Consider the following 13,656-nt stretch of genomic DNA (forward strand, 5'->3'; position numbering starts at 1 on the left):
ATGCAGCGGAGGCCTCGGCCCCGCTTGCTCGGGAGAGTTAGCAGACGGTGTGACCAACATGTAGCAGCCAGGGTTTGATGAGCAGAAGGGAAATTATAATGACAAGAAAAAAACCACAACACAGACGACATCTCGTAACTACACACAACTCACCTCGTGTCTCGTGCGGCGTGATTAGTGACACAAAGCCGTAAGAAACGATTCAATTAGTTTCAAGGCTCAACTGTTGTCTTTGAGAGGATGTACTGATCCTTATATCCCTTGACCCTAATTGAACCGGTGCCCGAGGCTTCGAACCCCTGATCTCGCCACACGCTCGCCGTCAGCCCCGGCACCCGAGGCACTACGTCGCAAACTGTGGCACCGAACAGCCATCAAAGGACGCACATGAACGGCTCGTCAGGGAGTCATTAGTGAGCAAGGCTGCGGCGGCTGCTCGGCCACAGGGTGCGACGAAGGGTCGGGGGTGGCCGGGGCTGACGACTCCCGGCCTTCGCTGCTGCTGGTTGGCAGGGCGGCGCGCTGACTGTGCTGCCCGGGGCCGCACACATTGACTAGCCGCCGGTGACCTACTGAGCCACGTCTAGGAGTGACCCGATCGGAAGAGAAACACTGGTGCCATGTGGCGGGAGGAATCCTACGGGCAATGCCAGCTAGCGCATGGGTGACCTATACATCTGGTGGAGTGTCTGTGATGGATGGTGGGTTGGTCTGTACTCTGTTCTCTGTCTGTACTCTGGAAACAAAACCTAAGACTCAGGCCAAGTCACTTTGGAGGGGCGAGGAGGAGCGAGCGGCCCGACACGCTGGATCGCCCGCCGCCTCCCTGCACTGTCTGTGACGCCAAGGCTCCCCGACGCAGCTTACCGAGGGCACGGCGTCCACGGCCAAGCCTCAACATTACACTGGCACTTAAACACGCCAAGCCTAGAGGTGACGCACACTGAGGGAGAAGTGCCGGTGATGCAAACTGATCTGACCACACGCGGCTGAGCAACACAGAACGCAACGCAATGCTGTACACGAACCCACGATCTCATAACATACCCAAGACCCCTGAAGTAAACAATAAACATGAGACAACACAGTACGCTTGACTTTTCCCACCCAGGGCTATTAAATCAATGTATGTACCTACGTCCTCCCTACAGTGAAGAGCACGGACGGAGCCATGATCAGCCCAGAGTAAAGGAGCAACAGCTGGTAAAATGAAATAGAAGAAAACTTAGCCGCACGAGTCTACTGTGTCAAATCAGGTAGTGTTCCATCCCCGCCCCGCCCCGCCCCGACTCAACCTCAGTCATCCTATCCCCGCCAGTCACGCGACCCCGTGCGTGAATGCCCTAGAAAAGTAGATAGGTAGATAGATGGGTAGATGGATAGAAAGATACGTAGCTAAATAGAAAGGTAGATAGACAGAGATAGAGAAAAAAAATATTTAGATGAATAAAAAAATAGATGAAATAAATAAATAAATAAAGAGATAAAGAAAGGGATAATGAAAGTGAGATATAAGGAGAGGGAGAGATAACGAGAGAGAGACAAACAGAGAAAGATGAAAAAGTAAAGAAAAAGACAAAGTGAGAATGAGAGCGAAGAAGAGAAAGAGCGAGAAAGTGAGAGAGAAAGAGAGTCCATTGAGCGCCAAATCCCAGCTTCTAGAGTGCCAAGGAGAGCCCTGGCAGCATCCTCCCCTGCGGGTGGGGCTCGGGGGCGGAACAGCTGCGTACACCCCCACAAGGCTCGGTCATTACAGCCACAATAGATGGGGCAAAAAAGGCCTTTCTTTCCTCCCCCGCGAGACCTGGAGGCCATTACCGTAATCAAAAGGTAGAAACATGCTGAAAAAAGGAAGGAAACAAAGGAGGAAAGTGAATACGCGAGGGAATCGATGAGTTTAGGGTAATTTCTTCAGCGCCATCAGGACGGGACCGAAGACTTGCACTCGTATTATCAAACGTTTGTGGGTCATGTTTTGAACGTTTTTCAGGCCCAGAGAGGAGCTACATCGGGTTGTCATGAGTGTCTGTCCCGCAAGAAAAGTGAATCCGCGAGGGAGTCAATGAGTTTTGGGTAATTTCTTCAGCGCCATCAGGACCAAAGCCCGGATTCTTAAACGTATCGGCGCCTCAGTTCGCCTGTTCAAAAAACCTCTCGTAGAAGTTACTGGGATTTTCATGTACTGTTTTGTGATCCTGGTGACAGTTTTACCCGACTTCTCCATCTTGAACGGGAAAATCACCCATGAAAAGCCTGTTAATCTTCCCCGTGGCCTTGGAAAATAGTCGTGATGGGAGCTGGATACGTTTAAAAATAAGGGCCTCAGACTTGGGCCGCTCAGCCTTGCACCGTCCACTGGTATGACGCGACGATAGCGCTGTCATCCCATTAGTAACACTACGGACATCTGAGGCCCACAACACAAGGCAGACAAAGGCAAAGGCTTGAATGCGCATTAAACCTGAAGGAAGGGAACTCGTAGTAACAAAAACTGAAGAAACTAAAACACTGGACGTATCTGAAGGCAACAAGCAAAGAAAGGCAAACAAAGGGTTGAATGCGCGCTGAACCCGAAGGGAATAATAGTTGTGCCACGGATCGGAACCGGGAATTCGTAGTAAAATAACAAGGGAGGGCAAGGGAGAAAGTTAAACAAAGGCAGAGGCTTGAATGCGCACTGAACCTGAGGGGAAAACTATTTGTGACCCGAAGCGAAACCGGGAATTCGTAGTAAAATGAAAACAAGGAAAGTAAAACATTGCACATATATGAAGGCGACAAACGGAGAAAGTTAAACAAAGGGAAATGCTTGAATGCGCACTGAACCTGAAGGAGAAACTTTTTGTGCCACGAATCGAAACCGGAAAATCGTAGTAAAATGAAAACAAGGAAACTAAAACATTGCACATATATGAAGGCAACAAACGGAGAAAGTTAAACAAAGGGAAATGCTTGAATGCGCACTGAACCTGAAGGAGAAACTTTTTGTGCCACGAATCGAAACCGGAAAATCGTAGTAAAATGAAAACAAGGAAACTAAAACATTGCACGTATCTGAAGGCGACAAACGGAGTAAATCAAACAAAGGGAAAGAGTTGAATGCGCACTGAACCTGAAGGAGAAACTTTTTGTGCCACGAATCGAAGCCGGGAATTCACAGTAAAAAATCAGACACTAAAACATTGCTCAAGCGAAGGAAAACGCTTGAATACTTAGATCGAGTCTGGGCCACTCTTACTTAACTAACAAGGAAACTCGATATCTTGCACCAGGAAACAATGAAACTAGAAATCTTGCAGTGTGAAACGAGAAATGAGGAAACTCTTACACAAATAAACACAACCCATTCTGAGTCTCGTCCAGGCCCGCCAAGAGACGAGGGAGAGACTTGGTCCCTTCCCAGTACTCTTGGCTTGTCCTTTATTTATTTATTTTCTGTTTCCTCATGGCCTCTGAGGTCTGTTTTACGTCCATTAGTGTTAAGAAATATTACCCTGGCCTAATTTATGCGCTATGTTACTTACGGGCTCTCCTTTATAACCTCTACGTACCTATTCAAATGCTCTTTCTAAGGATTTTCCCCTAACCAACTTTGCGACCGATTGGCAATATGTTTTAGTGTTCATTGAGAACCCCGTGTTCCTGCGAGGCTCCCTTCCTTAAACCAGATCACTATACGCTGTTTCAAAATCGCCAGACAACCAGCTAACCTCTCCCCAGCGCCTCCATAACAAGACGAGGCTCACCCCTGACACACAACACACCCCGTCTCAGCCTCAGCCCCGTCACCACTATCATCATCACCACCACCAGCTCACTGCAGGACAAAGGCCTTTCCCAAACTTTCTCCATCCCTCTCTGCCTCTCGGTGTACTCCATTATGCCCCGGCAAAGAATCTAATTTCAGAACTCCAGCTGGGTCCGTGTGTGTCAGGAATTCTACATTTCTTTAGGAGTCAGTCACTGCTACTCTGACTGTCCGTCTGTTAAAGTCCTACGCATGAAAATAAAATAAGGTGACTGGTTGACATCTCCACCCCCCCCTGGCGTTCTATCTCGTTGTCTGGAAAAATATGAACATCTGGGTCTGTGTGTGTCGGGACTTCTGCAATTCACTGTATTCACCTCTACAAGTCACTGCTCCTCTGGCTGCCCGTCTGTTAAAGTCCTACGCATGAAAGTAAAGTAAGGCGTCTGGTTGACATCCCCATCCCCCCTTGGCGTTCTGTCTCGTTGTCTGGAAAAATCTGAATAACTCTTCTGCTTTACGTCCTCGTGGCTGCCATGCTCTTCAAATCTATAGTCCGAGAAGGTCCGTGAAGCCCTCGGTGACGGAGTGCCTGGCGGGCTGGTGGAGGTGAGAGGCGCGTCACTAGGCACAAGGAGGAGGATCAAGGAGCATAAGAGAGTGAAGCCTACTTACGCGGTGTTGCTTGCAGCCGCCTTTACCTGAGAGAGCGTCCGGCGCCGCCACGCCGCTAGACGGGCTTTCTAGAGACTGGGAGACTTAACGGACTCAGAGACAGAGATAAATGAAAGGAAAAGAGGTAAATATTGCATAGGCAGAATGATTACTCTTCTATGGGTGTATACATACATGATAGTAGTACAGATAGATGGAGTGTGCGTGTGCGTGTGTGTGTGTGTGTGTGTGTGTGTGTGTGTGTGTGTGTGTGTGTGTGTGTGTGTGTGTGTGTGTGTGTGTGTTGATGGAGGCGTGAAAACAGGAACACAGCGGGCAGGAGTGTGTGTGTGTGTGGCGAGAGAGTAAACTTATGTCAGCAGAAGAGACAAAGAGGCAGAGAGAATACGACACTTAGGATGGAACATTTCTTTTTCCGTAAGAATGGTCAGGGCAGAGCCGGGAAGGAAGGGCCCGGCGCTCTACATATATAAGGATCACGTGTGTGTGTGTGTGTGTGTGTGTGTGTGTGTGTGTGTGTGTGTGTGTGTGTGTGTGTGTGTGTGTGTGTGTGTGTGTAGGTGGATGACGATGCACAGAGTAGATATATATATATACTGGTGACACGTGTGGACAGGCGGGTCATAATAATAGTAATACTGTTAGCCATGAAACAGGGAAGGAGAGACGAGCGTGTAACAGTGGCGGACAGAGGCGGACACAAGCTGGTCCTCTGAAAATACTCTACACGGGTCTAGAGAGGCAACTTTCGTCTACCGTGGAGGAGGGTGTGAGAGGAGGAGGAGGAGGCGGAGGAGGAACAGGAGGAGGATGGAGGAGAGGGAGGAGAAGGGTAGAGGAGGAGAGTCGAGTGCGTTCACAAGACAACCGGCACGTTCTCTTCACTAGCTGAGTGCAAAAAGGAAGCACTAACTACTAAATCATAGGACGACGTTGCCAACAAAGAGGTGTCTGAGAAGTGAAGGAGTTGTGACAAGGAGGCTACGAGAGGCTACGTTTGGCGGCGGGGAGAGAGAGACTACCAGAGAAAAAAGCCAAAAAAAGGAACAAAGAACATGGGTATACATATATAAGGAGTTATAACTATTGGTGTGCATAAATATGTACCATCTACATATATATGCACGAGGAGCTCCGGTGTATTAGGTCGCACACTCCACCTGGCCAGATCAGGTTGATGCTCGTTTGTTTGTTTGCTTGTTTACCCAGGCTATGATAGTGGCTCGCAAACAACAACAACAACAACAGCAGCAAAACTGTGTGCGTCACAAGTGTTTGTTTGTTTGTTTGCCTGTTGTTCATCTGGGAGCGAGGAGTCGTGGGGACGAGAATACACCGTTGGCAACACTGAGATGGAGGTACACATGACTCAACCCTGGGTGCTCATGTTCATAACACACACACACACACACACACACACACACACACACACACACACACACACACACAGGCTGCTCTGAGGGGGAATCCCTGAAGAAGGGAGAGAGGGTGTCCTGGGGCGCGCGTGGGTGTCCCGCGCCGCGGTGTGTTTTATGTGGCTCCAGAGGTGAGGTGTGTGCGGGGAAGGGAGAGGTGGGGCTGAGACAGGTGAGTCGTGTGGGTCAGACAGGTGGGAAGAGTGTGTGAGCCCCGGCCCGTGTTGGGGAGGACAAGGGAAGGGCGCGCCGGGCCGGGCTCCCGCTGGGTCAGGTGGCCGCCAGGCGGTGCCGCCGAGGGTCCAGGCCGGTGAGGGAGGTGTCGGCCACTCACTGCTGACGGTCGATGGCCCGACAGGACGGCAGAGGAAGCTCCTCCCGGTACTGTCGACAAACTGGAAACTGTGGCGACAACCACATCGAGTGACAGTTGATGGGCCGAACTGACTACCCCGCCGACAAGCGAGTGGCGGCTGCCAAAGTGTGTCACACTCTGCACTTGTTTGTCCGTGCATGGCTAGTGCCGCCGCGGGCGTGACGAGCGTCATGGCACCGTGCTGCGGGCCGAGGCTGCTGAACCAGGAGTGGCTGGGCAGCGGCTGCGTCTGTGTTGGCTGGCCCGAGGTTGCTCCGCCACAGAGGCCGCTTATGTCACTCGGATGGTGCCGCCCTTGTAGAGCCTCCGCTACTGAGGCCAAGAGGGGGGTTTGTGGACGGGAGGATCAGCTTAAAGCTGTGACTGAGCCACACAGGGCGAGGAGCCTCTGACCCAGAGGAGAACCCGACGCGGCGCCTACGAGGACAGGCAGGGAGAGAGAGTGTCCCGAGTCAGGTGATGGGCGAGGGAAAGGTACAGGTGGATATTAATGAGTTAATACCTGAAATCGGAGATGTTACACACGGCAGCCATAGGGTTGGACACTCGGTAGTACACCACTGCATCCACGGACACCGTTACTGAGTCCTTGGATAACACCTAGAAAACACAGACAACACCACCGTCTCAGTCCTCGGCCAGCCACGGCGACCACTGACCCGCCCCCTCATGAGGCCCCGCCGCCCCGCCGCCCGCCGTCATGAGCTGCGTCCGCCACACCTACAGAGGGAGGCATGTTTGTGTGTGTGTGTGTGTGTGTGTGTGTGTGTGTGTGTGTGTGTGTGTGTGTGTGTGTGTGTGTGTGTGTGTGTGTGTGTGTGTGTGTGTGTGTGTGTGTGTGTGTGTGTGTGTGTGTGTGTGTGTGTGTGTGTGTGTGTGTGTGTGTGTGTGTGTGTGTGTGTGTGTGTGTGCGTGTGTGTGTGTGTGTGTGTAACAACGTTGACATTTCGCCTCCAGTAGTTTCCAGGACAAAATTATTCACAAACTCAAGGGATGATAATGATTCACCACCACCACCACCACCACCATACCACAGGGCCATCTCCACTTCCCTCAGCACACTCTCAGCGCCACACACATACTCCCGCCCTCGTCTTTCTAAGGTGGTCGTGAGAGTAGCTCAGAATCCCCCTCCTTACATCCATTCCCTTCTCCACCTCTCTTCATCTCTCCCTCACACCCTCACGCTCCACAGACCAGGGAAAACAACATATAAAAAAGTAAGAGAACCGCGCCAAGAGAACCGGAGCGAATTGACGTCTTGAAGTGGAAGCCGTAATAATGGATGAAGATCTTGAGGCGCCAACGTCATTTATGTGTCGCTTGTACTGTGTCTCTCGGGAGGGCACGGCAGGAAGGGCCGATGGTGACGGGGCTCGCCGCGAGGGGGAGGAGCCTTGCGCCATGACAGTGATTTCTTTTAGAGATCTGTTGGAGCTTCTTAAATAGCGAATCATTTGCCATCAACATCATTTTCACCATCACAAATACTGCCATCGCGTGAGAACCGTTCCTTTGGTCTTTAAGAAAGATTTTGATCTTGAAACTAAATTCATGTTACAAACTTGATGTAAATAATTTTATCTTCAGGGATGAATTTTAGCCTCTAACGTCATCATTATCATCATCATTATCACCATCATCATCGTCATCATTGTCAACACTAAACCCAATTGTCTTGTTGCAAGATATACTTTCCTAAAACTCTTTGAAGAATGAATTTTGGTCATTATCATGAATTTCATCGTAATCGTTACAACCATCAAAATATTTTTTTGTAAGAATCAGGTTTTCGAAAAATTTCGAGTTAGTTTTGACCCTTTGTTTTGATCAGCATTGCCATCATCATTATTTTTTATTACCAATATCGTTATAATTACTGCCGTGGAATTTTTTTTCAAGAACCATCTGTTTGTACGCGTTCAAAAATGAATTTTGCCAACATCTGAATCTTTTCCTCCATTTTGTCTTTGTTTCTTTGGTCGAGGCGTCGCGCGGGGACTGATGACTCGGTGGTGTTGTTTCGCATCACAGTTAGTGTTTAGTCTTCACTCTTCCTCGGCAGCAGGAGGCCACCGCGCTGCCGACCCACAAAAATCAATGAAAAAAGAAAAACCCGTCAACTACTAAGACTAGTTAACACAATACTTATATTCTCAACAAGGACATTACTCTTTTGGATTCACGAACATAAAAACAAGGCAAAAAATCATCTAAAACACTTCATAATTTTTTAACTAGGCTCTTCTTATCACTACACTTCAAAGATTAGGGGACTATTTTGATATATTTTTTGCTCTTCTCTTTGGGGGATCAGGTATTGAGGCACACACACAAAAATACAGATTAGGTAGTGCCGAAAAATGTGCTGACGGGCTGACGGTGGCCTCGGTGCCGCGGAAGAGGAAGGAGAAACTTGTGGATTAGAGCCAAAAATAAATAAATAAATAAAAGGTGAAATAAAGAGAGGAAATGAAAAATAAAAGAAAATAGAAAAAGGTCTTCCACTTCCTTTCTTCTAGCCGTCGTTGCCGTGGAGGAGAGAGAGAATGAGAAGAGAAAAGGAGGAGGAGGAGGATACAAAAAAAGGGTGACGGAGGAGGAGAAAAAAATGAAGGCTATGCGAGTGAAAACAAACAAACAAACAAAAAAACACAGGAGGGAAACAAATGATCAAACAAACACGTCAACCTAGACATAAAAAAAAACACCATGAACCAAAATTTTTACATCAAATAGAAAGAAAAAAAAACTAATTAAAAAACACACACATGAGGTTTCAAATAATTTCGGATAAGGAATAAAATAAAACAAAACACTAAAAAACACCAACCAACATCAACTACAACATCAACAGTAAGTAAGTAAGTAAGTAAGTAACAGCATCAATTATTTATAAGTCAATATGGGAATACGAAAAAAAACGAAAGAAAATAAGAAAAAAAAACAAGAAATGACACACCACCAGCTGTTTGTGGATCTGAGGGTAAGTAATAACAACAAAAATGTAAATAAAACAACAACAACAACAACTAAGGAGCAGTAAACACCATCATACGTAGCAAATAAGGTCAAAAGGCTAATCCCTAAACAGGTAAACAGACACACACACACCTTGCTGTCCGATTTGTCAGTTATTCAGTCGAGGTGAGGAAAGGGACTCTATAGGCATGTAGACACGTTGGTAGGTGGGGACAAAGGCAGGGACGTAGATAGGTTGGAACTTGGTAGGGACATAGGATAGGTAGGTAGGGACATGGATAGGTAGGTAGGGACATATATAGATAGGTAGGTAGATAAGGAGGGGAATGAAGGAAGGAGGGACTCAAGGAGGAAGGGAGAGAAAGGAATGCATTTGGGAAGTAAGGAACGAAGGAAGGAGGGAGGGAGATGGGAGGTTTTGAGGAACGGGAAATATAAATTGCATGTTTTGGTCTTAAAAATGGAGGGAAATGATAAAAAAGGCACGGATGAGGAACATACAGGATGAGGATGAGGAGGACGAGGAGGAGGAGGAGGGAGAGGATTGGAGACACCCTACACATACAAAAGAAAATCATAATCCGGCGAAATTCCTTAAGGAAAAAAAAGATAATCGGATGGAGTTGCTCTCGCTCTGTTGATGGAGAAAACAGGTCAGATCAGGTCACGCCGGGAGGTAAACTATAGTACAAGCGTCTGTTTCCTGAGGTCGCCGCTGCACTCTGGTGGCGCTAGTGGCTTGCGGTGCGGCGGCGAGGGAAGGAAACAAAGAATAAGTCAACCAAACCGCCATCACACGCTCTCTCTATCTCTCTTCGGTGATATCCATGGCAAGGGATGTGGGAGTGTTGGCGCAGCTTCCGTCAATGCAATGAGACACACAACCCTACCTAACCTACCCCTCTGCGCTTTGTCACTCAATTTCTATGGTTTAAATTCTCTTTCTCGTCCTCTTTCTCAATCTCTCTTAGGTGATTTCCATGGCAAGGGATGTGGGAGTGTTGGCGCACCTTCCGTCAATGCAATGAGACACAACCCTATCTACCTACCCCTCTGTCCCTCTGTTTCTATAACCTAAGTTCTTTCTCTCGTCCTCTTTCTACTTCTCTCTCGTCGCTTTTCACTTTTTTCTCGTTCTCGGCGTCTCAGGTGTTTGGGGGTCGCTGAAGAGGCAGCTTATAGCGTCCGCACTCCTCCCTCTCTACCTGCTTCGTTTCTTGTGATAATAATAATAAAAAAAAGTACATTGACGCGCTTCGACGGGACACGAGACCAGTAGGAGGGAGACTTTTAAAGGTGATTCTTCATAGGGAGTAACACAGTACTGATCGGTCCCTCTGTCTGGCCCAAGCGACTTTTAGCTCCTGATAAAGGGGTCGACGTGTACAGTGTTGCCACCTATACAAGAACACCTTTGAAGAGTAGCCCAGCCTTACCGCGAGCGACGATTTTATGCACAAGAAAAAAATAACAACAAAAGTTTACGTATAATGAAGCACATTATTGTGACATTGAACGCTTTTATGATTAAGAAAAGAAAGTATGATCACAAAAGTCGACGTGAAATAGTGAAATACAGTTGATTTTAAAGTCTGAATACAATGTAAAGTGAAAGATTTGTATTAGCGAGTACCTAAATATCTATCTGTCTATCTATCATTATTTAACAGTAAAGGAAACAGTTTAAAAAAAAGAAAGCCCGCTAATCACTGCTCCTATAAAGAAAGTAGAAATGAGTGCCTATCTACCGTTATCTACCTATCTCTTTCTCTTTCTATCTATCTATCTATCTATCTATCTATCTATCTATCTATTTATCTATCTATCTAAAGCTCTCTCTCTATTTATTTATCTAGCTATGTATCTATAATTTCTGTGGATTAAACACTTTAATGTGTTTGATCCTATTAGTATCGAAAATAAAAGGATCCAAGCGTACCTATTCGAGTAAATGTTCCCTTGACTACCTCGCAAAAGAAAACACAAATATCAGCGCTCGTGTTTGCCGTGTTTGGGACGCAAGAAAGAAAGAAAGAAAGAAAAAAAACAAAAACGAAACCTGCAAACACTGATGAGAGGAGGAGGACGCCGACTTCCCTCTGGTCAAAGTCTGTCATCCCTTCCTTTCTTTCTTTCTCTCTCTCTCTCTCTCTCTCTCTCTCAGTGAAGTCGGAGGGGAAAATACAGAATATAAAACAAACAAACAAACAAATAAAAACATACATACGCAGGACCTTTCAGCATTTTTATTTTGTGTGTACGAAAGAAAATATTTTAGATTCCTTTTGTGGCGACCGCGGCGAGGGAGGAGGAAGGGGGAGGCGGCGAAGGGAGGGACGGGCAGGGCTGGGACGCTCTTTTCTGGGCTGATACGTACGGCAATAGTCGCCTCATCTCTACCGACGAACTTCAGTTAATTCTTTGTTAAGGTGACTCTCTGAATAGTGTCGGCCACTCTCTTATAGATGCTGACTGACTGACTGATAGGCGGCGATCCCTCTTGTATAGACAGTGACTCATTGGAAGGGAAAGAAAACACTCAGTGAACGAGGAGAAAGTATTCTGTGGGACTATATCGAAGTCTCTCTGTTAAGTGTTGGTCACTCTTTTATCGATACTGAATAGCTGATAAAGAAGCGCCAAGTCGCTGCCTTTTGATCATTCCAGTTATATTTAAGATAACAGGCAGACGTATAGTGTTTTGTCCCTACGCTAAGCTGAGGTGTAACTGTGGCGCATATTCTCAAACATTTCGGGCGTTCTGCACCATAAACGTGAAAAACACTCATGAGAATCTGACTAACCTCTTTTCTGGCCTTTGGAAACACTTGTTGCGAGAGCCCAACGCGTCTGACAATATGGACCAGTGTCATTGCGGTCTCTTCAAGTTCTGTGTTAACTGTTTATGATCACGGAGGAGAGAATAACGAGATGAAGGGTATAACACTATCTGGGCGCCTTACAACCCTTTACCGCGGGACAGGTTCAGGTACATGGGCAGGGCAGGCGATGGACATAACTTCTTGGCAGCGAAATATAACACAGACTCCCAAGACTTGAGACGTGGCTCGCGGAGGGAAAGCCGACGTGACGTGAAGCTAAAAACTGAAATAAAAACAATAGCTAAACTTTCTGCCATCACGCGCGGCCGAATGCTCGAAGAATAAACGCTCCTTGTCGATTACTTTGATATTCGACAAACGGGGAGGGAGATGAGGGAGACAGCGGAGGAGGAGACAGCGGAGAGGGAGATAGCGGAGAGGGAGACAGCGGAGAGGGAGACAGTGAAGTGGGAGATAGCGGAATGGGAGACAGCGGAGAGGGAGACAGCGGAATGGGAGATAGCGGAGTGGGAGACAGCGGAGAGAAAGACATCAGAGAGGGAGACAGCGGAGAGGGAGACATCAGAGAGGGAGACCGAGAATGAACCAATAACAAACATCTTGAGGAACTGAGGAGAAAAAGAGAGCGAGAGGGACGCGATACGGAGACGCAGGAGGCAGCGACGCTTTAGCTCTTCAGGGAACGATTCAACGTGCAGATAATGACGCATTCGTTCCCTTGTGCCTTACTAAGACATCCCTGCTTTCTTCCCTGCCTCCTCAACTCTATTCTTCCTTCTTAGCCAGGCGGAGGAGACAGGCGTGCATTGCGTCATCAAGGGAACGATTAGGAAGTGCTGATAGATGGCGGTTCCGTTGTCTATTTTCATCCTAAACCAGTACTCTTTACCCTTTATCGTCTGACCTGCCTCTGCCTCCCTTCCTACGGCGCCGGTTCACTTGAAAAAACGATTGTGACTGTGGATTAAAGGCGTTTCCGATGTCCTTTGCCATTCTAAACATTCCCCTTTCCCTTCTGTCCTGCCTCTGTCTCCTTTCCTACGGCAACGGCTCCTCAGAACGATTGTGACACTGTGGACAGATAGCGCTTTCGTTGGTCTGTTCCTCCTCAACCCAGCTTCCCTTCCCTTCCATCCTCTCCCTCATTAGAAGAACGATTTATGTGGACTGTATGTGGACTGTGGATAGATAGCGCTTTTGTTGATCCATTCCTCCTCAACCCAGCTTCCCTTCCCTTCCATCCTCTCCCTTCCCGCCTTACCCTTCTCGGGGCGGTGCAATAATCAACTTGCTGCTCAACTCCAGCTATTATTCACTGTCTAACTCCGGCCGGCAACAGTAACTTGGCCTGAACAAGTTGTGGCGTCCACCTGTGTTCTCCACCACCATCACCACCACCAGACGCCCTCCCTTCCGCCCCTTCACCCTGCCTGACCCACCCACCGCCCTCCCTCCCTTCCTCAATGTCTTCCTATCGTGCTGACTGTATTGTTACGCCCTGCCCTACACATTGCTCTTCTACTACTGGGTTGTTATCATCAGAGGCACGGACTAGCACGCCACTGTTTGTGTTTGTCTCTAGCCTCACGATTCCTTCTGTAAACTCGTTTTATAGTG

The 13,656-nt window shown here is 47.8% G+C and overlaps 1 protein-coding gene across 7 annotated transcripts in view; it reads right to left on the reverse strand.

The window, feature by feature from the left end:
* LOC127010288 (mechanosensory protein 2-like) overlaps positions 1–13,656 on the reverse strand; it is a 138,471-nt gene that overhangs the window by 12,003 nt on the left and 112,812 nt on the right. For 4 of the 7 annotated variants that reach the window (XM_050884151.1, XM_050884152.1, XM_050884147.1 and 1 more), the window contains exon 4: positions 6,717–6,814. The exons of the other annotated variants lie outside the window; for them this stretch is intronic. In XM_050884151.1, coding sequence (XP_050740108.1) covers positions 6,717–6,814 — 98 coding nt within the window. The remainder of the gene's footprint in view (positions 1–6,716; positions 6,815–13,656) is intronic. 7 annotated transcript variants of the gene reach the window in all.

Source organism: Eriocheir sinensis, chromosome 43 (genome assembly GCF_024679095.1).
Source record: "Eriocheir sinensis breed Jianghai 21 chromosome 43, ASM2467909v1, whole genome shotgun sequence".
In the NCBI taxonomy this organism is placed as follows: domain Eukaryota; kingdom Metazoa; phylum Arthropoda; class Malacostraca; order Decapoda; family Varunidae; genus Eriocheir; species Eriocheir sinensis.